Below are 26,186 nucleotides of genomic sequence, written 5' to 3'. Positions count from 1 at the left end.
GTAAAAACAAACTTTATTTCACCTTAACATGCACAGGTTTGTTTTTCAGAGAAACAACTTATCAAACACTAGGACTTAATTAAATGAAATAATTTCATTCACCTGAATGGTTTAAATTAATGTCCACACAGCAGGCTTCGTGTCAGGTGGGCTCCCTTGAGCAGTTACAGAGCTAGGAGTCTTTTCTTCTTGAGCCAGCCAAGTTGCTTTTGATTGCTGGAATGCTGTTGTAAGCTTAATAATGTCCAAAAATAAAAAGAAAAGAAAAAGTGTCCCCAAACCCACTCTTTTATAGAGTGCTTTGATTATGTCGGAAAAGTCCTGGTAAAGCGAGCTGACACAACGAGTCTCATATCTTACATAAACCAAGAGTTACACTCTGCTAAAATCAAGCAACAGATCACCTGTCACTGGTCGTGTTCCTCATTAGTGAGACCACCCTGAGATGGCTAATACAACAAAGATTATAGTTGTCCTCACTAGACGACACCCCAGTCACTTGTTTTATATCTTCACACAAACACACACAATGGTGATTTAATCTGAGTGCTCAGCTAATACAATCTACACTCATGGCACTATATGAACATTTACTCTCAATGTGCGTAACGCTCATCAGGACGCAGAGAGTTCAGCATCTGCTGACATTCCTGTCTACAAACACTTCAGCTTGTGTCAAACTCCTGTCAGATGTAACGTCATTCACAGAGTCAGCCATTGCATTATGAGCTCCATGGTCTTCTTTACATATTTTACCAATTTACAAGCTGCATCTCATCTACAGTAATAATCTCATCTAATAATATTATATTCACACCACACACATTTTAATATCACAAGTCTTTGTTTGCACATAGTGTGAAAAATATTATTCTAAACCTTTTACACCTTGTCATGTAAAAACACAGAGCATCAGTATGCCCTTATAATAATAATATTTATGTTTCTATTATTTATTTCTCTCAGCACAAATTTGACACGGTTGTTGCATTACAGAGAGATTTCATTTCTGTGGTATAAAAATATAAACGATATTCCCCCCAAATCCATCTCAAAACCTGTGAAAATAATTAAAGTAAGGTGACATTTATGAGAAAGGTGATATGGAGGGAATGCCACAGACAATATCGTGAAGAGAAAGGACCACAGTGCTAGTCAGAAATGTTGACATGAAATAACGAATGTGGCACAAGAATTTGACCATTTTTCTGGCTTTTGTGTTTGATGAGACACTACAGTGAGGTACATACTGTATAGTGCTTTGGTGGGCTTTTTTGCTAAATGTGTCCATGAATTCTTTCATTTCTATCATTTTTTCATTCTCCATTAAACACACATTGGACTGTGACTACTTGGTGATAACGACTGGACATTTGCCAGTGATGCTTTGACTCTTCAGTTCTTTGTGGTGATAACCTGATGTTAAGTTGACAGTTCAACTCAAGCAATCGCAAACACTTCTCCTAAACCAAGACATGAATTGTGATCCACAACCAGCAATGATTGATGAAGGAAACTGATATAAACCCATAGAGGTAGTTTTTAGGGGGAATGAAATGAATGTATGAAGAAAAGTGATTAGCTACTCTCATTAAAGATGTAAAACCCTTAGAAGGAGACAGATCTGTGATAAAGTCCATAGAAACATTCTGCCGTGGTTGAGATGGAGCAAGAATGGGCTGCTATAACTTTAGAAGAAAACCCAAACTTTGCTAAAACATCATCTCTTGTTTCTTTACACATATTTTCCCATTTCCAAAAACTCTTTAAAGTGGTCAAGCCATGGTGAAGACAACTCTCTAGGGGAAGAACATCCCAAAATCAGTGTGCCAGGTCACTCCAGGTACGTTGAGCACAGAGCTTACAACCCAATCTGAGAAAACAAAAGTTAACATAGCAAAGTCAAATAATGAAACAGGTGGGATGGCAGATCAGAAATGAGCCGAGTGTAGGTGAGAAACAACGTGTGGCTGCTGCTATAATTTACACATGTCCAGTCCTTGGGACTTCACATTTATCCACTCCATTGTTGTGTAAATCAAACAATGTTTATTTTCTATGTTATATATTTTCACAGGTATAATATGAAACTTTAAGACAGACACGGTAAGAAAACTCTGTGCTTCCATGGCTTTTTTAATCCACACACACCAACTTATAAAACTTTCTGTTCACATTAACCCCTGCAACCCATCGTAAAGAAACAATATCTCTTTTAAACAGAATCATTATCGACCCCTGTTCTTAATACAAAAGCTAATCTTTAACTACAAAGTAAATTTAACATATCTTCAACTTAACAGGACATAAAAACGTCAATGCAAAGCCTGACTCACACATACCCGACCCCTAACTGTTTTCTGTTCCTAGAAACAATTACCATAACACAAAGTCATTAGAAAATTAAGAAATATGCCTCACTCTGCTTCTTGCAGAGCACAGATCTTAGTGATTTGTCTACCAAATGTCATTGTTATCGTCTTCATACAAACTTTACAGACAAATCCATGTTCATCTGGAAGGACCCTGTTTCTAGGTAGGTCCGCCTTTAGTTGGTGACCAGCTGTGCTATGCAGCCTGCGACAAGTTTTACACTTGGACAGGACTCTCCTGTTTCAAGAATTAGCTTCGGGAATCTGGGACCTTTGACGCAATTAAAAAGAATATGATAGTATTAACTATGACACATGATGGTCTTGATAGCAGGGTTCTTGGCTTTCTCTCTCCCTCCAACACAAAGAGTTCCATCTTGAGGTATCAGATTTAGATTGTAGATGTTACTGCTATCAGCGCAGGCTCCCAGCTACTCTTCTTCTTTTGTAGAGCTGAGATTTCCTCTTGATACTGACAATGATGGATTATTTCCATCTCAGCTTGCATAAGCTCCTCAGTTCTTCTTTAATTGCAGTTGAGAAGACAACCTTCCTTGGTGCAGCTGGCGTTGTTGTGGGACTTTGTCTGTTTCACTCTGTGCTCTGTTTGCACTTAGCTCCTCTCTCATTTTGCATTGGTTAAGTAATATCATTTTTAATCTAAAGGACCATGCCACTGTTCTTTTAAGTGTCATCCATAAGAAGAAGTACTCTATCAGCTGATTAACTCCATCTACCCTTTCATTAGCCACAACTGAATTAACCAGGACACTTCTCTTTATCTCAGGGTCTGTTGTAGTCAGATCTGCCAGGGGATCTCGACATTCTGCCCTTCATTGGTTGGTTTGCTATGAAAGTCGGGCCCAAACAGTCAAACCTTGTTTTGCATAAAGACATCCACATTTTGGCCATTAGATGCATAATCAGCAGGAATGATTTGAGAGCTCACATACTTCCATTGAGACCCCTTTGACGTTTGTAGAATAGCTGATCCCTTATTAGCCACAAATGTGCAGAATCTTGTTGTCTCATTGTTAATATATTTAGTTACTGTCTGTCCAAAACACAGAATGTTGTAATGGCAGCTGTAGTTCCTTCCTTAGCATTCTGTCCATGCGTACTGCTAAAGTTGATGCTGTTAATTCTAATCATGAGATGGTTATGAGCTTGACTGGCCCAACTCTAGCGTTTTCACTGACAAAGTAGTTTGCTACAGTTCTGTTGAAGTAGACACGTGACTGTGTCATACCCTACTTGACTAGCACCAGAGAAATGATGCAACAGAGCAGAAACCGCTTCACCAAAGCATGCTGGCTTGAAACATCCATCGAGTCCAAATTCACCTAACAAATGGAGATCTTACATCCACCTGGACCACTGCTGAGCGAGGTGTCCTGGCACAGTGTCATCCCACCCTATTCTCAACCCACACAACTCTTGTAAAATGCTTCTTGTAGGCAAAATCACTGGTGCTAAGAATCCCAGTGGGTCACATACAGAGCTCACCATGGACAGTAAACTTCTGCTTAGAGATTTGGTGTTGATGTCAACTCTAAACTTGAAGCAGTCAGACTGGATACACGCCTGTACCCCTAGTGCTCTTTCAGTAGCAAGTAAAACTCGATCGAGGTCAAGGCCTGTTATTTCCTTTGCCCTGTCATCTTCAGCGATGTTTTCCAACACAACTTGACCGTTGCTAACCCACCTTGATATCTTAAAGCCTCCTGTCTAACAGAGGCAGCGTTCAGATTGTGATACAGAGACACACTTTGTCCAGCTGATTCGACTGACTTTTATAGAAAAGTATATTCTTAAAGTTGATGATCTGCAGATATTCAAAGAGAATCAGGAGCGTATATGAAAATAAGCCTTATATCCTGGTGCACATTAGTATAGTCTTAGACCATGAAGGAGTTAATTAAGAAAGGCCACCACTGATTTTATCATAAAAGACCAGCCTGCCTGCCCTTTTACTTGCTTTGTTTTGAATTTCTGTGAATCGAGGATGTTGTGTTCTGTGAAGGAGGTGAGCTGACGAGCAGCGAGATTTTTATTTAGGAACACAAGTGCTGGGCCTTCTGCCTGACATACTGTAGATTAAGCAAGTTTCTCTAAGCATTCAAGGCTTAATGATGGGAACACTACAGGCAAGCTTTCATATTAGTGTGGTATAAATATCTCTATATATATTGTGGTGGACGGCCAGGACCTATGCCCAGCTGGGATGCCCCTTTGACACTGGATCCAGGGGAGCTGCCATGGGATGCAAACTACGTCCCCCAGAACACTTGCTGGCAGCTCCCCCGGGTTACATCAGGGTGACAATTGTGTAACACCGGAGCTCATCCCTGTTGGGCTCCGTGGCCACCACCAGGGGGAGCTGCACGGCTTCCTGAGCCCATCTGGGCAGCAATACAGTCACACCAGGAGTGCAGCCTTAATTAGGTTAATTATCACCTGAAGCTCTTCTGGGTGGGCTATAAAGGAGCCTGCAGCCACTACTTGGGGCGCCAGAGTCGAGAGGAGGAGGACAAAGCTGCCTAGGAGAAGTGGAGGAGAAAGACAAGTGACATTTGTGGTGTTTTGTGGACTGTGTAGGGCCTGTGGGACACGAGGAAGACAAAAATAAAATCTTTCTGTTCATTTTAATATGTGCCTCTGCTCTCAGTCTGTGTTGGGTCGACGCCAAGAGAGCGCTTTTGCCACAGTACATTAGGTCCATCGTCTGTCTGTCTGTCCATCCACTTTTCACGAGAGAACTACTTAACGGATTTAGATCGGGTTTTTTTTCTATAATTTGCTTCAACATTCCGGTTGATTTTGTGACGTCTCTCATTGCACTAAGTATCACAGTTCACTTATGGTACCGATTTCTTTGTGCAAATCCGAGGGGAGAGATGCGGGGCCCTCCTCACTCATGTGCCAGCCTCTGAGCTTACCTTACCTCCGCTTAGCTAGCGAACGAGAGAACTACTTAACGGATTTAGATCGGGCTTTTTTCTACAATTTGCTTGAACATTCTTGTTAATTTTGTGACTTGCCTCATGGCGCTAAGAATCATAGTTCACGTGTAGGAGGAATATATTCTGCTAATCTGAGACTGAGGCTGTGGGTCGACGGTGGGGGGATACGTGACGTCAGCAGTGGGGAGCCAGGCGGGGCCCTCCTCACTCACACACCAGCCTCCATTCAAATCTCTCTTCCTCTGGTCACGTTTACGAGCGTACCTTACCTCCGCTTAGCTAGCGATACCTGTTTGATTTTTAAAGTTAGTCCTGTTTCACTATGACGCTCATATATATATGTAGGTTAAAGAAGCATTTAAGTTTATATGTTTGTGCTTCTTTATGAATAATAATAAAGTTACAGAAGTGTATAGCTGAAGTGTATACTAAATCAGTTTTAAACTATGTAAGTATTAATTGTTATGGGCCTGTGCTTTTATTTCAAGTAGTCAAGAGGCACCACGCCAAGCTGTCCACAGCGTAGTCCTTATCAGTGAAGCTGCGCACTGCCACCTAACTGGCATGGCTATCCATTATGTCAGCCATAAGAGATGTTAGTGCAATGAGTAAACATTAACTGAATTATTAATTTAGCAGTCCAGTTTTCACAGGTGGGTTCTACGGAGTCCAAAGTAGTGGTGAGAACTAATTAACTAAAAGCCGTCAATCTTTAACAGCTCAGGATTAGGGAGGAGTGATCAGGTGACGCTCACCTCAAAGAGACAAATAAGTGTTTTCAGCCAAAGGGATTTTAATGAAGAAACAGATAGTGAAGAGTAAATTGTTATGAGAGAGTTTATGATGGCAGGATATTGTTATGAGAAAGTCAGCAACATCTGGTGATTGTTATGAGAAAATGTGCTGAGCGAGGTCATCATCATGAGAAACCCTGGAAAGCAGATGATGGGAATCTGTGTGAAGGAGGGATATTTTGTGATGAGAATTGTAATAAATCTGAAGCTCACAGAATGCTTGGGTCTCAAGTCATCTGAGCTGAGTTTGTATGTGCGCCGTACAATAAAGTCTGATTCTGCTGCCTGTCCCGAGACTCTGAGTGCCTTCTTTTGGGCTGAGGGTGCCGAGCTGCCTGATCTGATTCAACACTTTATGCAGACGTCAATAAAAGAAATTGTGCAAAATTGTGTCTACTAATGGAGCATCAAATAAATGCCTGCTGTCCTCGGCACACTGTCTGAGAGCATAACTAGCACAGCTTGGTGAGGAGGTGGCACCAAACAATGGCACTTGTATTCCTTTAATGTAACTATCTGGCCACCATAAGAATCGGAGTAAATCAGCATCCTCTGAAGGAACACTAACCTGGAGGAACATGGCTTCCACATCAGCCATTAATGCCATAGATTCTTGGCGGACCATCATAATGACACCAATCAGTGTGCTAGTAAGGTCTGGCCTCTGAAGAAGCTACTCATTTAGTGTGGTCCTTTGAAAAGAAGCTGCACAATCGAATACCACACACACCTTGTGTTTCTTGGGCTGATATACCCCATGATGCAGAATGCACCACACATTTCCATCTCTTAAACTGCGGTCTTTATTTGGATCTTTTGACTGCATAACCTTTAATGGCTATTAAATGTCATGGATTAGCATGAACCACAACTGAGGCAGAGCAGAGTCTTCTTGTCCACAAAGATCTTCAGCCTTCTCAGCACAGGAGAGGGTGCAGATGGCCATCATGTCTCCTTCAAGGCTGCTGACTGTGAAAATCAAACTCTCTGCTCCATTCTGATGAGACTCAGTAATTGGACTCTCATCCCAATTCCACTCTTATTTCTCATTATGTGTTTGGTGTCCTTCATCCCTCCATTTTCTGAACCCACTCAGTCCAGTTCACGGTCAACATCGGGTTCAATGCATGAGATTCAACCCTGGGTGGGCCTACAGTCCCTCACACTTTCTAGACCAGCAGGCCTGAGTTATCCTTGTCTTGTCCTTTTGCTCTCATTTCTTATTAAATGGCTCATTTGTTCAGACCACTGCTCTCTAAAGAGGACACAAATGGAGGTGACAGTGAGGTGACAATTAGGGAATGACAAAGAAGACAAAGAGACCTGAGCTTTGTGTGTGTTGAAGTGTCACAGAAGTCCAAATCAGCACATTGTAGAGTCTGTTCACTCACAAACAGAAGATGACATGAATTGTGTGCAAATGAGGCAGTGAACAAGGAGTGGAGCAGACACAGGTTCAAACACCACCACTTGATGTTGAGGAGCAGTAGGTTTATGAGGTTTCTGCTCAGGCCACCTTCAGCTTGACCTGTGATGGCCCGGTGCCTGTCCAGAATTTGTCACTAATGCCAGGATTGGCCTCACTCTCCATCACCCTACAACTGGACTGTCCACCTGTGTTTGCTCCTGCTGCTCCCCTCAGTGGGCTTTGTGACCCCCGCTGGTTTTAGATGATAATTCTCACTGTGGCCCTCTGGCTGGTGAAACTCAGGGGTTTCTTGTCTGAACTTGTGGAGTTTAGTGACCAGTTCAGGGTAACAGGGTGGAGAAGCACAAGTGAGTTTAAAGAAGACGCACACAGGATGAGAAGAAGACATGGAGAGTTTATTAAATGTGAAGGAGAGCTGAGGAGATTATAAAAGTATAAACAGGAGAATTTAGAGGGAGTGGACAGGGGGCACTGTCACTGGGGTCAGTTGATCAGCATGTTCAGTCCTCTCATGTGTAGATATCAACCTGCCGTCCAGTCCTGTTCAGCTCCTCCTGTAGTGACCTCAGGTTCTTCTTCTCACTCTCACTGATCTCATTACCACCCAGCCTGTGAAGGACACAAGTGTGAGTTACAAACATAAGAGGACCCCACCTCACTCACTGCACTGTCACAGTGACACACCCACTCAGGTCAACTTCCCAGAATTCCCCTCAGTGTCCCTAAGTCACATGACATGTCTGTCACCCTACCGGACACTCAGTTCACTGTCCAGTCAGGTCACCGTCCTCTGAAGGCCTTTTAGTTTCATCTCATCTCAGTGTAGGTGTTCTAGTCAGGCTGGGGGTCCTCTGTGGTTCCAGCTGACAGTTTTATTTTATTTTTTCTTCTTCATGGTTTTCCATTGTTTTTATAACATTGTTTTGTTCATTTATTATTTGTTTAATTCTGTATTATCTGTTGTTTTTATTCTATTCAGTTATTATTCAGTATCTATGTGTGTGTCTTGCAGTTCTCTCTCGTTCCTTGTATTTTGTGGTTTGATCCCATGACACAGGACCACCTGCCCCCCCAACTCTCTAAAGGCTGTGGCTCATTTGACTGCTCTGGTGATTGGTGGTCTTTGTGAGTATTTTGCTCTTTTGTTTTTATTTCTGATTATTGTCTTTGAACCTTTGGCTCTTGAGTTCAGATTCTCTTACAGTTTGTGCTTTTTGAATGTTGTTAGCTTTGGATTGCCTTTGGCAGCCCCTTTGTCTTCTTTTGTTAATAAATCTCATCTTTTATGAAGACCACTTGTGGACTTGTCTCTGCTCCAGCTGGAGTTTTCATGGTTCTCCCTCTGGTCAGACTCACTTCACGTCTCTGAGACTCTTTTTGATTTTATTTTGAATTTAAAAGCCTGAGCTCCTTTCTGAGGCCTAGTCAGGCCTGAAGCCTCCTGTTTGCCTGAGGTGGGCCCACTTGGGGTGACATTTGTTTGGTGGGCTATTCTAGAGGCTTCACCCCTTTGTTATATTGTGCTGCTAGAGCAATCACAACAGAAGGTGGTCTGTCCAGGTGACATGGTGTTGACCCCTCTGTGGTCACTTCCTGTGTCCTGCTCTCTTAATTAATGTTCAGTCTCTCTCTTTATTATTTTCTTTCCCACTCCTCCTCACTCTCATGTCTTCTGTCATTTACTGTCCTCTTGTTTCTTCTTGCTGTCCCCTCACCACCCTGTCCACTGATATTGACTCTTCTCTCTCTTGTTAGTTCAAAATGACCCCCATAACCCTGTCCAACCTTTCCTCCTGTCCTGATCCTGTCACCTCTCCTCCCTGTGTACTTGTCTGTCCACCTTTTCTGCTCTTCCTTTTCTCAGTTCATCTCACACTCCTTCTCTTTGTTGTTCTCCTTCTTTTGTCTCTCATTATCATTGTTGTCTTCCCTGTCTGTCACCTCCAACCAGCTACACTTGTCCACTGCTCTTTGTCCTTCTCGTCCCATTGCCTGTTCTTCTCCTTCCTTCAGTCAGTCCATGTGGTGTCCTGTGATCAGTCCGTCCATCAGGCCGTCAACTGCGACTTCATAACCCCACACACCTCACCCTGTTTACTCACCAAAGTGTCTTTAATTTACAGTTTGGGGACCGCAGACCCTCACACAGATGACGAGCTCCTGAATCTCCCAGTTTGTTGAAGTTCAGGTGCAGTTCAGTCAGCTGTGAGTGTGGAGAAGAGAGGACTGAGGAGAGAGATGAGGAACATCTGGAGGTGAGACCACATGAGTCCAGGCTGTGGAGATAAAGAAAGAGAAGTGAGGACATGAGGAGGGACAGACAGACAGACAGACAGACAGACAGACAGACAGACAGACAGAAGGCCACAGAGGGGGGGAGGTGACAAAGTGGGATTTCATTGTGTCAGACTTAGGATGTGTAGACATTTTATCTGCTTTGTAGGACATCATGCAAAGACAACTGTTAGATTTTCTGGTCACTGCAGAGCTTGAAACTCTGCTGTTTGTCACGATGAACTCTCCTCACGTCACAGTAATTAGATGATGACGATGACACTCTTTTGGCTTAAAAGGACAAACACTGGACCTGACTTTAAGAGTGACGACATAATGAATATGGAAGACAAGACTGACCGGACACTCAGACCTCACATACTGACCGGTGACATTGGCCAGCTGACCTTTGTCCACTAAACACCTCAGAGATGTTGAGCTCAGTTTTCTTTTTCCTTCTACTAATTTGTAGTAAAGCGGGAGGACGAGCTTCAAATGTACTGTCAGTGTACCAAAGTCCAGTCCAGTGGGCACAGAGGTGGTCTGAGTGGTCTGTGAAGAGACCCCCATGACTGCTGACCACTGCTGTCCATTCCCAGCTCTGCCCATAAGTGATTTGATCAAAATGACAGCAAAGGAAATCCGCAGCACTTTATCAGCTGACTTCACAGGACATGTGGGGGTCACAGGAGTGACATGTTTGTGTCCTCACAGTCTGAATTTGTCACAGCAGCAGCTCATATCTTTATGTCCTGCCTTTTCAATCTGTTTTATAAAGGTCAAGACAGGCCAGTGGACAGTAAGGAGGTGAACTAAAGATGGTGGGGTCTTTACAAGTTTTTTTGATAATACCAGAAATATTCAAACAAAATGTTAAAAATGTTAAAATCAATGGACTTGGGTTCAGATTATCAGTGCCCACCAAAGGCCATCAGTCACACAGACGTCACCAAACCTGCAGGTCCCCAAGTCCTCTGCTCTGCCCAGTTCTGCCCTCTAATGGTGACACCCTCTCACTGCTCTCCTTCTGTTTATTTCCAGCTCACTTCTTCTCCTTTTTCTTTTTCTCTTCACTTCCAAGTCCTGAGTCAAGTCTGGCAGGTTTTGAGTGAAGTCTTAAATTTCAAGTCCCAAAGAAGTCATAATGTGTTTAACATCAAATTTTACATTTGCTATTTCTTAAATTTACAGGAATCATTTATTACATTTATTGTTACATTTCCAAACTATCAACTCAATGTTAATAGAAGGATGAACAAAAATGAAGTGCAAATAAACATGTAATGAGAATCAATTCTCAAAGTGCCGCTGAATACAACAATACAAGCAGTGCAAACAAATGAGCGGCCAGTTATATGTATTGTCACTCATGTGTGCCCACCTGGAGATGACCTTCCTGTCTCTGTGAGGTAAGTGATACCACTCTGAGACGAGAGGGGGCGCTCACACTGACTGTCTCTCCTTATCCACCTGCAGCTCTGAGAAGAAACCAAATGAGGGGAACTGACTCAGCCGCAGTGCCCAGAGCTGCCCCTGTCCTTCTGGGTGGGACTATTGAAACGCTGCTGGCCCCCCAGAGGATGGAGTCTGCTGTTGGACCAAGAAACTCAACATGAAGCAAGCGCCATCGTGTTCACACAACTGCACAGTAAATTTGTCTATTGGGCTGTAAAGGTGTGTTTTGTTGGGCCATCGCGTCCACTTTTGTTTTGTTTCATTTCACTTCATTAAAGGGGGACACCCAGTTGGTGCCCCGACATTACAAAGCAACTTGTGCAGGTCTGTCCTCCAGTCACCATATCAGCAGACCAATATTGTCTGTTTGGATTATGTGTATTGTCCTTAATGATGTCCATTATATCTGTTCACAGTTGTAATTATCTATCACTTTATATAAAGTGAACAAGTGGTGTAGCTTGAAGAAGAGAGATGGTGAGTGTATTGACAAGCTGATCAGGTGAGCAGGCTCACTGCTCTCATGGCCACTTTTTGACCTCCACTCCTCTGCATCAGATCAGCCACAATTTTGCATTTACTTTATTTCTCATTTAACCTCCGTCTCCATCTTTTCATTTTTCTTTCCTGTTCAGTTCTCTTCTTGACTATTCTGCTCAGGCTCATTTTAAACTCACTGGGGTGCAGGTGTCTAATTCCACACCCCAGAACACTAATGAGGACACTGGCTGAACCACACGTGTCTGCAGGTGTAAAGTGCGCTCTGCCAATTCACCACCAACACTCCAGGGCTGCTCTGCTCCCCCACACTAACACATCCACCTACGCCCCACTGAGTCCACCATTTTAATTTAAAAACCTGCACACAACCACTGACCCCTGACATGTGTCACCACACAGCTTTGTATTTAGTAGTAAAGAGAATCACGCAGTGACCAGAGTGACCAGTGGAGCACAGGACTAGTGTGACAGGTGTCCTTAGTGACGTCAAATTATTCACATCTCCAGTCGACTGTTTGATTGTCTGCTGGCATTGAGGAAGACCCTGATTGACTAAAATGACAAAAGAAGGATTTGTGAGGCAGAGGGTTTGGACCTGTGATGTCATCAGTGAAGAAATGAAGTGCAAATAAACATGTAATGAAAATCAATTCTCAAAGTGCCGCTGAATACAACAATACAAGCAGTGCAAACAAATGAGCAGGCCAGTTCTATGTATTGTCACACATGTGTGCCCACCTGTAGATGACCTTCCTGTCTCTGTGAGGTAAGTGATACCACTCTGAGACGAGAGGGGGCGCTCACACTGACTGTCTCTCCTTATCCACCTGCAGCTCTGAGAAGAAACCAAATGAGGGGAACTGACTCAGCCGCAGTGCCCAGAGCTGCCCCTGTCCTTCTGGGTGGGACTCTGAAAAGCTGTCGGCCACCCAGAGGATGGAGTCTGATGTTGGACTCGCAAACTCAACATGAAGCAAGCGCCATTGTGTTCACACAACTGCAAAGTCAATTTGTCTATTGAGCTGAAAAGGTGTGTTTTGTTGGGCCATCGCGTCCACTTTTGTTTTGTATCATTTTACTTCATTAAAGGGGGACACCCAGTTGGTGCCCCGACATTACGAACCAACTTGTGCAGGTCTGTCCTCCAGTCGCCATATCAGCAGACCAATATTGTCTGTTTGGATTATGTGTATTGTCCTTAATTATGTCCATTATATCTGTTCACCGTTGCAATTATCTATCAATTTATAAATAGTGAGCAAGTGGGGTAGCTTGAAGAAGATCTACCACATAATACATAATACCACATCCACCTACGCCCCTCTGAGTCCACCATTTTAATTTAAAAACCTGCAGACAACCACTGACCCCTGACATGTGTCACCACACAGCTTTGTATTTAGTAGTAAAGAGAATCACGCAGTGACCAGAGTGACCAGTGGAGCACAGGACTAGTGTGACAGGTGTCCTTAGTGACGTCAAATTATTCACATCTCCAGTCGACCATTTGATTGTCTGCTGGCATTGAGGAAGACCCTGATTGACTGAAATGGCAAAAGAAGGATTTGTGAGGCAGAGGGTTTGGACCTGTGATGTCATCAGTGAAGAACACGTGTGTATAAAAATATCAAAAGGCGCTATATACTGGATTATTGAGAAAGTCATGTGACAGCCTACACTGATCATGTGGTGAGATTCTTGTTTTAATGTCGTACAAGAGACACAAGTGTGAGTTACAAACACAAGAGGGCGCCACTCCTCACACTGGAGTATCTCACTGACACGCCCACTGAGGTCACCTTCCCAGAATCCTCTCAGTGTCTCTGACGTCTACTGCACATGATGTGTGTGTCCACCTGTCGGTCACTCAGCCCACTGACATATATGTTGATGTCCTGTGTAGACCTGGGGGTCATGTCTTGTAGAATGATGTCGGCCTGTTCAGTCCACTTGGCTATAATGGCGGTCACTTCCTGTGTCTCCCACCTTACTGTCCACACTGTCTTCAGTCCTAATCCTCTCCTCCCTGTGACCTTCTCTTTCTGTGTATGGCTGACTGGTCATTTCTACTGCTGCTGTCCACCTTTCCTCCTGTTCCTCTGTCTGTCCTCCTCTCTCCCCTTCTCCTTATCCTCTGCCTTGTCCTCCTCTTTTATTCATCCTTTTCTTCATTCTGTTCATCTCCTTCTCTTGTCTCTCCTTATCTTTGCTCTTCTATTCTCCTTGTCCTTATCTGTCACTCCAGTCCAGCTCTAGCTGTCCACTCCTCTTTGTCTTCTGTCACTTTAGTCGTCTCTTCTCCTCACACTGACTGTGTTTCTCCTCTTTATTCTATTTTAGTTATTTTAACAAACTTTAGTGAGGACATCAGAGGAGTGTAAGGGGGAAAGTGACAATGGAGGACAGGAACAAGTACGAGATTAAAATAAAGAATGGACAGCGTGGGCTTGTGGGACAAGAAATAAAACAACAGTCTGGACAGAGAGGATGAGGAGAGTGACCAGTGTGGTGGAGGGGCTCAGGGTCACAATGCTGTCTTTATGAATTGAATTATTAAAGGAAATCTGCAGTTGTGTCACCTCACGTCACTCTGTCTGTCCATAAGGGACACTGCACTCTGTCCTGATTAAACACAGCGTTTGTGTTGTGGGAGTGGAAAAGTCAGAGCGATAAAGTGAGAAGAAATTAAATACATGAGACACACACACACACACACACACACACACACGCACACACACTTCTTGTTCACTTACTTCAGTTTCTCTAATTTGCATTTTTCACTCCTCAGCCCCTCACACAGCTGATCCACTCCTGAATCCTCCATGTTGTTGTTGTTGCTGTTTTTGCACAGGTTCAGTTCAGTCAGTCGTGAGTGTGAGGAAGAAAGAGCTGAGGAGAGAGCTGAGCAACATCTGGAGGTGAGACCACAATGAGACAGGCTGTGGAGAAGAAGAGAGAGAAGTGAGGACATGAGGAGAGACAGACAGACAGACAGAAGGACAAACAACACAAAGGTTCAATGGCCACTTGTATTCTGACTTTTCACTGAAGTGCAGTGTGAACACGAGACCACTGCCATTCTTATAGAGTAAGGTGCTATATACCTGACAGGGTCTCCTGCCTTCACACTGGACTGACTGGTGCCAAGTCATTCAGACTGACATGTGGACATCAACACTGGATAAGAACGTCACAGACATGAGACTGACGGTGTCCTGCACTCAGGTGACCAGATGGACTTGTCACAGGTGACCACGGGGTGAGGATGACAAACTGGAATTCTGGTCTGTCATTTACCACTCAGGACTGACAGCTCTAGTGGTGACCAGCAGCAGGTCTGTTTGTCTCCATCTATGTTGAAGTTTTTTTTAATTTTTTGATAAATTTTTATTATGAGTTAATTTTCTGAACAGGAATAAAGGAATATCTGTGTCTTTGAAGTGTTATGGAGTCTCCTCTTTTATTTGTTTGTATTATTTTGTGATACTTTTTCACTTCACTTGCTGTCGTCCCGATGCATCTTCTATTCACCTGAGTGAATCAGTTCAGCCAAATATAAATACAAAATGGGAGACACTGAGCTACAGGAGGAGACCTCTGAAGAGCATTTAGGGGTTTATGTTGACACAACATTTTCAATGACTAAGTAATGTACAGAAGCAACTAAAAAGATAAAATAAAATGTGAGGTTATATCATAAAAACTGTTGAATTTAAATCAAGGGACATTATACTCTTACTTTATGATACACTAGTGAGAGCACATCTGGAGTACTGAGTGCAGTTCTGGTCTCCTCAGTACAAGAAAGACATAACAGCACTTGAAGATATGAAGAGCAGAGCAACCAAGTGCATTATGGGACCGTCATCATCAAGTTCTTCCATGTGAACCCTGAATACCTTGAGGACTGACTGAGGTCATTGATGTTAGGTAGAATGCCTAGAAGGGTCTGGGTGGTCTTGTGGCCTTGGACCCCCTGCAGATTTTTTTTTCCAGCCGTCTGGAGTTTATTTTGTTTTTTCTGTCCTCCCTGGCCATTGGACCTTACTTTTATTAATGTTAATTAGTGTTCCCTCATTTTAATTCTTATTTATTTTGTCTTTATTCTCTTTCTTCATCATGTGAAGCACTCTTGAGTTCCATTATTTGTATGAAAATATGCTATTGAAATAAATGTTGTTAGGCAGGTTTTGAGTCAAGTCTTAAATTTCAAGTCCCAAGTTGTTTTGCCTGCCTAAGGTAAAGTCATCCCTGATTGAGGATCGCAGGAATCGTGGGGTAGAGGGGTCCTTTCATCGGATTGGCTAGCCCAGCACTGTTTCAGCCGTGGAATGGCCAAATGGGGGAGGCAGCTTGATGGCTGAGGTCTCCAGGACTCTAAAAATATCCAAAGCTTCTTATGTGATATCATCTACTGTTAAATTCTGCTCCGTACCTCTAAAATTTTTATTTCTAAAATTTTTATTTTTATACTGTATTGAGGAATTGCTCTGTTCTGTGTACTGCATTGTATTGTATTGACCCCCTTCTTTTGACACCCACTGCACGCCCAACCTACCTGGAAAGGGGTCTCTCTTTGAACTGCCTTTCCCAAGGTTTCTTCCATTTTTTTCCCTACAAGGTTTTTTTTGGGAGTTTTTCCTTGTCTTCTTAGAGAGTCAAGACTGGGGGGCTGTCAAGAGGCAGGACCTGTTAAAGCCCATTGCGGCACTTCCTGTGTGATTTTGGGCTACACAAAAATAAACTGTATTGTATTGTATTGATAATGTGTTTTACACCAAATTTACATTTGCTTTTTCTTAAATTTACAGGAATCATTTCTTACATTTATTGTTACATTTCCAAACAATCAACTCCATGTTAATACACAGATGAACAAAAATGAAGTGCAATAAACATGTAATGAGAATCAATTCTCAAAGTGCCGCTGAATACAACAATACAAGCAGTGCAAACAAATGAGCGGCCAGTTCTATGTATTGTCACACATGTGTGCCCATCTGGAGATGACCTTCCTGTCTCTGTGAGGTAAGTGATACCACTCTGAGACGAGAGGGGGCGCTCACACTGACTGTCTCTCCTTATCCACCTGCAGCTCTGAGAAGAAACCAAATGAGGGGAACTGACTCAGCCACAGTGCCCAGAGCTGCCCCTGTCCTTCTGGGTGGGACTCTGAAAAGCTGTCGGCCACCCAGAGGATGGAGTCTGATGTTGGACTCGCAAACTCAACATGAAGCAAGTGCCATCGTGTTCACACAACTGCAAAGTCAATTTGTCTATTGGGCTGAAAAGGTGTGTTTTGTTGGGCCATCGCGTCCACTTTTGTTTTGTTTCATTTCACTTCATTAAAGGGGGACACCCAGTTGGTGCCCCGACATTACGAACCAACTTGTGCAGGTCTGTCCTCCAGTCACCATATCAGCAGACCAATATTGTCTGTTTGGATTATGTGTATTGTCCTTAATTATGTCCATTATATCTGTTCACCGTTGCAATTATCTATCAATTTATAAATAGTAAGCAAGTGGGGTAGCTTGAAGAAGATCAGGTGAGCAGGATCTGTGGCTGGCATGGAAATGGACGCTCTGGTGATGGTGGCAGAGAGAAGGACACTGTGCAAGCTGCTGTCTGTTATGGACAATGAACATCACCCACTATACACCACCATAATTAATCAGAGGAGTTTGTTTAGCGGTAGGCTGCTATCACAGAACTGCAATATGGACAGATACCAGAGATCTTTAGTCCTCAGAGCCATTAGACTCTTTAACTCTTCATAACAGGGGGTGGTGGTTGAGTTCTGGGCCTGACGCTCCTTCTCTCCTCCTAAGCTGTATTGACTGTATTAGCTGGGCACCACATCTGATATCTCACTATTGGCTCACTGCTCTAGAAGTTTTATTTTGTTTTTTTTTGTTATGGGTCACTTCAAACATGTTATCCTTTCAGCATAAGTCATGTCGCTTTATTTTATTTTACTTTAATGTTATGTCACTTTAGTATTTGTCACATTAATATTATGTTTAATATCATGTGCCACCTGTCACTTTGATAGTAGTATTATTTGCACAATTCTCACTGCACTGGCATTATTGTATGTAAAAACAACAAGAGTTTCTGTGCCACCTAAAACTGACATCTCCTCTGATTACCATTTAAGTTCTCCTCAGCAAGCCAAGAGACCACCGGCAAGGGCAGTCATCCTTCACATTGGCATCTGCCCCAGCCACCTTACTGTAGCTGGTCACCACTGAGGACCCCAAACTCAGCTTGTGTTCCCATCATAATCCCATGGCCTTAAGCAGGGTGCCTCGTGAGACCTTCTACTTTCTCCTAAAGCCATCCCTCAGCCTTCAGCAGAAGCCCACTCAGTGCAGTTGGTCACTCTTGCTCCTTGTGCACAAAGTAGGTTTTGACCTTACCCCTTGAGTGCCGTGTGCTCACTCCTCTCAAAGCCACTTCTTGACCTCCACTCCACTCCATCAGCTCAGCCACAATTCTGCATTTACTTTATTTCTCATTTAACCTTCGTCTCCATCTTTTCATTTTTCTCATTTTAAACTCACTGGGGTGCAGGTGTCTAATTCCACACCCCAGAACACTAATGAGGAAACTGGCTGAACCACACGTGTCTGCTGGTGTAAAGTGCGCTCCGCCAATTCACCCACACAGACTCACACACACACAAACACACACACTCACTTGTTGTTCACTTACCTCAGTTTCTCTAATTTGCAGTTTTCACTCCTCAGCCCCTCACACAACTGATCCACTCCTGAATCCTCCATGTTGTTACCACTCAAGTTCAGTTCAGTCAGGTTTGAGTGTGGAGAAGAAAGAGCTGAGGAGAGAGCTGAGCAACATCTGGAGGTGAGACGACACCATGTCAGGCTGTGGAGATAAAGAGAAAGAAGTGAGGACATGTGGACAGACAGACTGACCCCCTGTCTGGGGTCTCAATAAGTGACATGAAAACTAAAAGCAAAGCTGGATGCGCAGGTGTGTCACTGAACAGCAGGCTAATGCTAGCATTTGAACTTCACACCAATGCTGCCCTTCAAGGCGCTATATACCTGAAGCACCTTCTGTTTGTTAAGTTTCACACATTATATTAGGTTTCAATGCTTACAGTAGAAATGCTGCTATTGATTGGAAATGCAATGACATAAAGAGAGCATTATCATCACTATAGTTGAAGCTCTAGCCAGGTCTGGATTTAATACACAATAAAATCTTCAGCCATTATAATTTTATGAGTGCTCATATTGGGAATGGTTGCAAATATGTCTTAGATATGTTTCTTGATACTTCTATCACCCACATTAGGCGTGTACATGTTTATCAAAATTACTTTACAATTGAATAAATTACCAATCACCATGAAAGAGCACCCTTCAAGATCAGGTACTACATCTGATGTTATAAATGGAATTGCTTTATTTATTAAAATTCCCACACTTCTGGTTTTCTTTGAATAGCTGGAGTGAAAAATGTGTACAATCCAACCTCTTTGCAGTTGAAACTGCTCCGTACTTATTAATTGAATCTCCTGCAGAAATGCTGTGTTAGCCTTTAGGCCCGTGAGTCATTTCCAATCCACTATATCTTAACACAGGATCACGGGGGTCTGCTGGAGATAATCCCAGCCAGCACACGGTGCAAGGCAGGAACAAATCCCCCGGGGCAGGGCACCAGCCCACCACAGGGCACACAAACACACACCCACACACCAAGCATACACCAAGGACAATTTAGGATCACCAATGCACCTAACCTGCATGTCTTTGGACTGTGGGAGGAAACCGGAGCACCCTGAGGAAACCCACGCAGACACAGGGAGAACATGCAAACTCCACGCAGGGAGGACTCGGGAAGTGAACCCAGGTCTGTGAGTTAGGAGAATATTTTTTTTTTTACTCTTTAGATCACGATTGAGGCCTTTGACATTCCTGCTTACAAAGTTCAATGGCTGGTCAGAGAGACACTGCTTCTGAATGTCTGGGAACATTTTCTAATCTTAAGTAAAAGATGTTTCCTTAAGAGGCATTAGCTCTCTGGAAATGTGTTCTTTTATATTGCGGCATTTTAATTAACCTGAATTATAAATTAAAATGTATTACCCTCCCCCAGCATGCAATGGCGGTTACAAGCTTACACGACAAGTTAGGATAATTCTAGCTCTTTATTGACGGTTTCACGCGGCATTACAAACGACAAGCTTATGACAGACATGTCGAGCAATGCGGGAGGTTCGACCCACGCAGCCTGCCATCTCTCGTTGCCACGCTGAAAGGATTTTAGCCGGACAGAAGACATAATCTTCTGCTCGGCCTCGGACGGAAGACATACTGTTCCGCCCGGCAGCTTCAAAGTGTTGGTCGTTGGTCCATCCTTTTATTCTGGTTGTTCCATGTGCAGGGTGCGTTTCTCTGTTTCCAAACATGGACAGGAAGAATTCCAGCCCCACCTTAAAAAATACAGGAATAGCACAATACAATTCTCATTCTCCCAACAAGGAAATAGCATGGTGTGCTGACAGAAGGCATAAATATACTAGGCTGACTATTCAATTCTTCAGCTGTCTTTGGCCCTCTAAGTCCTGTGCTTGGCTGGCAATTCTAAATGCTGATGCTGAGCCCCCTGTCTGTATGAATGACTCCATAACAGTGGGCACAGAGAACAGTGACATTAAACTTAATAAAACATAGTATAACAAAAGAAGTGTCTTTTCAAGATTAATCTGTAACACTGATTTCACGTTGTTACTGCCAAGTAGCATTGCCTAGGAGCCTGTCATTATGTTGGCACTTACATTTGTAAAGGTAAAAAGCAGAGATCAATTGTAACTTGCTCTCCCCACACACACACTCCCCCATTTTACCATTCAGGGGAGGACATGGAAGTGGTGCAGAGCTAACAAGGACCTGGGAGTCTACATAAAAAACAAACTGGACTGGTCTGACCACACAGAGGCGCTGAACAAGAAAGGCTAGAGAAGACTGCACTTGCTAAGGAGACTCAGGTCTTTTAATGTCTGCAGCAAGGAGCTAGAACTGTCCTACCAGTCCATAGTAGCCATTGTGGTGTTCTACACAGCAGTCTCCTGGGGTGGCAGCCTGAGGTCAAAAGAAACACGAGGCCTGAACAAACTTACTAAGGAATCCTGCTCTATCAGAGGGTGAACCCTGGACACACTGGAAGCTGTTGAGGAAGACAGGATGATGGCAAAGCTGTCCAAATATCTCATCCAGATTCTTCTGAAAGGTTGTCAAGATTCCTGCTTCAAATCATTGTCTTCATTGTTTGTTCCAGAGTCACACCAACTCTTTGCGTATAAAATTTCTTCCTGGCCTCCATTTAAAATTAATTTCCCCCTTAATTTCCACTGATGTCCTCAACTACGTGACTCACCCTGAATGTTTCTGATTCTCTTTATTCAGTGCCTTTGAGGATTTTAAATACCTGGATGAGGTCCTCACACAGTCTCTCTCCTCTGCTTGAGAATAAACTGGTTGAATTCCCTGAAACTGTCACAGTAGGACATGTCCTTCAGTCCCATGATGCACTTGGCTGCTCTCCTTTTCTCAGCTTCAAGTGCTGCTGTGTCTTTCTTGTACCGTTGTGACCAGAATTCACACAACACTCCTTGTGGTCTCAGCTATGAATTACAGAGTTCTGCTCCTGTAACTCAGTGTCTCCATCTTGTACTTATGATTGATGTTCATTTTCCCACATGCAGCACATTTCAACATTCACTTCCATTTTCCAGGTGATTGCTCAGTTGTGAAGGTTTTCCAGGTCTTTGTGAATTCTTCCTGTTGCCTCCTCAGTGTCTGCCAACCCTCCAACGTTAATGTCAAGTGTGAATTTTACTCATTTACTAGGATTTCTGAGGTCGGGGGTTTGGCCCTCTCATAACATCAGCAAGCTGCAGCTGAACATGTGTATAAAAACGATAAAAAGGCGCTATATACTGGATTGAGTAGAAAGTCATTTGATAGCCTGCACTTATTTTACAAGATGTTTCATTTAAATGTCCACAAGAAAGACAAGTGTGAGTTACAAAACACAAGAGGGCGCCACTTCACACTCATCAGTACCTCAGTGACATGTCACCTTCCCAGAATTCCTCTCAGTGTCTCTGGACATATCACATAATGTGTGTCACCTATTGGTCACTAAGCCCACTGACTATTTCAGTGCATCTCCTCTACAGATCTTTGGCTTATGTCTTGTTTTACTAACCATTTTTGATAGAAAGTGACCTTCACAGAAGACTCACCAGTAATAATGGACACCTGCAGAGCTGTCTGTCTACCTGTGGTCACCTCCTGTGTCACCTTACTGTCCTCACTCTTTGAAATTCAAATCCTTCTGACTCTCCTCTTGTGACCTTTTCCGCTGTTTTTGGCTTGCTCTCCTATTCCTCTGTTTGTCCTCCTTCTCTGTTTCATGTCTCCATTAACTTCTCTTTTCATTTCTCTCTATTTCTCTCCTCTCTTTTCTCACCTTATCTTTGCTGTTCCACTCTGTCTATTCCTGCCTGTCACCTCAGTCCAGCTCCAGTTGTCCCTTCCTCTTTGTCCATTGTCACTCTGGTCACTTCTTCTGCCCCACTGACTCTCCATCTTATTCTGTTTTAGTGAGATCAGAGGAGCGTTATGGAAGCACAAGTGACAATGGATACCTTATCATTCAGTCAGGGTTCTTCTCCTGGCTGGGATTCACATGTTTATTTTTTGCTTTCTTTATTCATTTTATATGTATACATTTTTGATTATTTAGTTTCTTTATGTTTAAAAATTGTTTGCTACGCTCCATTGTGCTTTGTGGGTGGTTACCGAAAATTCAGGGTTACCTGCCCATCACCATCAAGGGTGAAGTCTGAGGATAACCTGCAGTCCCCTACGGTTCATTGTGAATGCACTTGTGCTGTGATGAGTTCTGTTACATTTGTCATTATTTTTGTGCTGCCATCATTACTGGAGTTTTGATTTTTTTTTTTTTTTTACCATTCTTGGATTTTGTGTGTTGAGACATTGATGGCTTTGGATCCCTTTGTCATTTAAATTATCTCCTCTTGTGCTCTGTGGGGACTACTTTGTGCCTTAGAGCATTTTATGTGAAAATAAACCTTTGTCTTTATAAAGATTCTTCATTGCCCTTTTTGGTGACTAGTCTGGTTTGATGGATCTCCCCGCTTGTAGTCATTTTGATTTGTATTATATGGAACTTACAGTATGTGTTTAGGAACTCTCTAGGTCTTAATAAGAGGATGTGGACAAAGTTGAGACCAAAACAAAGATTTGACAACGTGGGACAAGAAATAAAACAACAGGCTGAACAGAAAGGACAATGAGAGGATGAACAAGACCACTGTGGGCGAGGGGCTCAGGGTCACAATGCTGTCTTTAAGAATTTAACAATTAAAGAGAAATCTGCAGCTGTGTCCTCGTCACATCCATCTGTCTGCTCACGTGTGACACTGACGTCTGTCCTGATTAAAAACAATGTTTATATGGTGGGTATGGAACATAAAGAGCCATAAAGTCAGAAGAAATAAAATTCAACACACACACAGTCACACTCAGCTGTTGTTCACTTACTTCAGTTTCTCTAATTTGCAGTTTTCACTCCTCAGTCCCTCACACAGCTGATCCACTCCTGAGTCCTCCATGTTGTTGCCGCTCAAGCTCAGTTCAGTCAGTCGTGAGTGTGGAGAAGAAAGAGCTGAGGAGAGAGCTGAGCAACATCTGGAGGTGAGACCACAGTCAGTCAGGCTGTGAAGATAAAGAGAGAGAAGTGAGGACATGAGGAGAGACTGACAGACAAACAGACCATTGGGGGTCTCAATAAGTGACATGATGACTACAAGCACATCTGGATGCTCAGGTGTGTCACTGAACAGCAGGCTGCTCCTAGCATTTGAACTGAAACACAATCTGAACTTCACACCAATGTTGCCCTTCAAGGCGCTATATACCTGAAGCACCTTCTGTTTGTTAAGTTTCACACATTATATTAGGTTTCAATGCTTACAGTAGAAATGCTGCTATTGATTGGAAATGCAATGACATAAAGAGACCATTATCATCACTATAGTTGAAGCTCTAGCCAGGTCTGGATTTAATACACAATAAAATCTTCAGCCATTATAATTTTATGAGTGCTCATATTGGGAATGGTTGCAAATATGTCTTAGATATGTTTCTTGATACTTCTATCACCCACATTAGGCGTGTACATGTTTATCAAAATTACTTTACAATTGATTAAATTACCCATCACCATGAAAGAGCACCCTTCGAGATCAGGTACTACATCTGATGTTATAAATGGAATTGCTTTATTTATTAAAATTCCCACACTTCTGGTTTTCTTTGAATAGCTGGAGTGAAAAATTTGTTCAATCCAACCTCTTTGCAGTCGAAACTGCTCCGTACTTATTAATCGAATCTCCTGAAGAAGTGCTGTGTTAGCCTTTAGGCCATAAAGAGTCATTTCCAATCCACTATATCTTAACACAGGGTCATGGGGGTCTGCTGGAGCCAATCGCAGCCAGCACACGGCTCAAGGCAGGAACAAATCCCCGGGCAGGGTACCAGCCCACCACAGGGCACACACACACACCCATACACCAAGCACACACCAGGAATAATTTAGGATCACCAATGCACCTAACCTGCATGTCTTTGGACTGTGGGAGGAAACCAGAGCACCCAGAGGAAACCCACGCAGACACAGGAAAACATGCAAACTCCATACAGGGAGGACCCGGGAAGTGAACCCAGGTCTGCGAGTTAGGAGAATATTTTTTTTTTACTCTTTAGATTGTGATTGAGGCCTTTGACAGTCCTGCTTACAAAGTTCAAAGGCTGGTCAGAGAGACACTGCTTCTGAATGTCTGGGAACATTTTCTAATCTTAAGTAAAAGAAGTGTCTTTTCAAGATTAATCTGTAACACTGATTTCACGTTGTTACTGCCAAGTAGCATTGCCTAGGAGCCTGTCATTATGTTGGCACTTACATTTGTAAAGGTAAAAAGCAGAGATCAATTGTAACTTGCTCTCCCCACACACACACTCCCCCATTTTACCATTCAGGGGAGGACATGGAAGTGGTGCAGAGCTAACAAGGACCTGGGAGTCTACATAAAAAACAAACTGGACTGGTCTGACCACACAGAGGCGCTGAACAAGAAAGGCTAGAGAAGACTGTACTTGCTAAGGAGACTCAGGTCTTTTAATGTCTGCAGCAAGGAGCTAGAACTGTCCTACCAGTCCATAGTAGCCATTGTGGTGTTCTACACAGCAGTCTCCTGGGGTGGCAGCCTGAGGTCAAAAGAAACACGAGGCCTGAACAAACTTACTAAGGAATCCTGCTCTATCAGAGGGTGAACCCTGGACACACTGGAAGCTGTTGAGGAAGACAGGATGATGGCAAAGCTGTCCAAATATCTCATCCAGATTCTTCTGAAAGGTTGTCAAGATTCCTGCTTCAAATCATTGTCTTCATTGTTTGTTCCAGAGTCACACAACTCTTTGCGTATAAAATTTCTTCCTGGCCTCCATTTAAAATTAATTTCCCCTTAATTTCCACTGATGTCCTCAACTACGTGACTCACCCTGAATGTTTCTGATTCTCTTTATTCAGTGCCTTTGAGGATTTTAAATACCTGGATGAGGTCCTCACACAGTCTCTCTCCTCTGCTTGAGAATAAACTGGTTGAATTCCCTGAAACTGTCACAGTAGGACATGTCCTTCAGTCCCATGATGCACTTGGCTGCTCTCCTTTTCTCAGCTTCAAGTGCTGCTGTGTCTTTCTTGTACCGTTGTGACCAGAATTCACACAACACTCCTTGTGGTTTCAGCTATGAATTACAGAGTTCTGCTCCTGTAACTCAGTGTCTCCATCTTGTACTTATGATTGATGTTCATTTTCCCACATGCAGCACATTTCAACATTCACTTCCATTTTCCAGGTGATTGCTCAGTTGTGAAGGTTTTCCAGGTCTTTGTGAATTCTTCCTGTTGCCTCCTCAGTGTCTGCCAACCCTCCAACGTTAATGTCAAGTGTGAATTTTACTCATTTACTAGGATTTCTGAGGTCGGGGGTTTGGCCCTCTCATAACATCAGCAAGCTGCAGCTGAACATGTGTATAAAAACGATAAAAAGGTGCTATATACTGGATTGAGTAGAAAGTCATTTGATAGCCTGCACTTATTTTACAAGATGTTTCATTTAAATGTCCACAAGAAAGACAAGTGTGAGTTACAAAACACAAGAGGGCGCCACTTCACACTCATCAGTTCCTCAGTGACACGTCACCTTCCCAGAATTCCTCTCAGTGTCTCTGGACATATCACATAATGTGTGTCACCTATTGGTCACTAAGCC

At 43.1% G+C, this 26,186-nt stretch overlaps 1 protein-coding gene and 2 long non-coding RNA genes across 45 annotated transcripts in view; 1 reads left to right on the top strand and 2 right to left on the bottom strand.

Moving 5' to 3' along the window:
* LOC127526439 (uncharacterized) overlaps positions 1-9,839 on the top strand; it is a 211,621-nt gene extending 201,782 nt beyond the window's left edge. The window contains exon 2 of the long non-coding RNA XR_007933989.1: positions 9,747-9,839. This is a non-coding gene — a long non-coding RNA (uncharacterized LOC127526439). The remainder of the gene's footprint in view (positions 1-9,746) is intronic.
* Positions 1-26,186, bottom strand: part of LOC114644339 (NACHT, LRR and PYD domains-containing protein 3-like) — a 284,794-nt gene that overhangs the window by 222,618 nt on the left and 35,990 nt on the right. For 30 of the 43 annotated variants that reach the window (XR_007933987.1, XM_051921952.1, XM_051921987.1 and 27 more), the window contains 3 exons: positions 23,395-23,568; positions 18,506-18,679; positions 14,542-14,727 (listed from right to left, as the gene is read on the bottom strand). The exons of 1 other annotated variant lie outside the window; for it this stretch is intronic. Coding sequence is in view for 41 of the 42 variants with exons in the window: in XM_051921952.1 (XP_051777912.1) it covers positions 14,542-14,727; positions 18,506-18,679; positions 23,395-23,568 (534 nt within the window). In the remaining variant the exon portion in view is untranslated. The remainder of the gene's footprint in view (positions 1-14,541; positions 14,728-18,505; positions 18,680-23,394; positions 23,569-26,186) is intronic. 12 more of the 43 variants (XM_051921966.1, XM_051921980.1, XM_051921994.1 and 9 more) reach the window with 8 other exon arrangements.
* On the bottom strand, positions 9,743-10,870 carry LOC127526440 (uncharacterized). Its single transcript, XR_007933990.1, has 2 exons — positions 10,788-10,870; positions 9,743-9,834 (listed from the first exon to the last, which is right to left on the bottom strand). It is a non-coding gene; the product is annotated as an uncharacterized LOC127526440 (long non-coding RNA).

The sequence above is a fragment of the Erpetoichthys calabaricus genome, assembly GCF_900747795.2.
Source record: "Erpetoichthys calabaricus chromosome 1 unlocalized genomic scaffold, fErpCal1.3 SUPER_1_unloc_7, whole genome shotgun sequence".
Lineage (NCBI taxonomy): Eukaryota > Metazoa > Chordata > Cladistia > Polypteriformes > Polypteridae > Erpetoichthys > Erpetoichthys calabaricus.
Note: the sequence above shows the minus strand (reverse complement) of the source record. Positions and strands in the feature narration are given on the sequence as shown.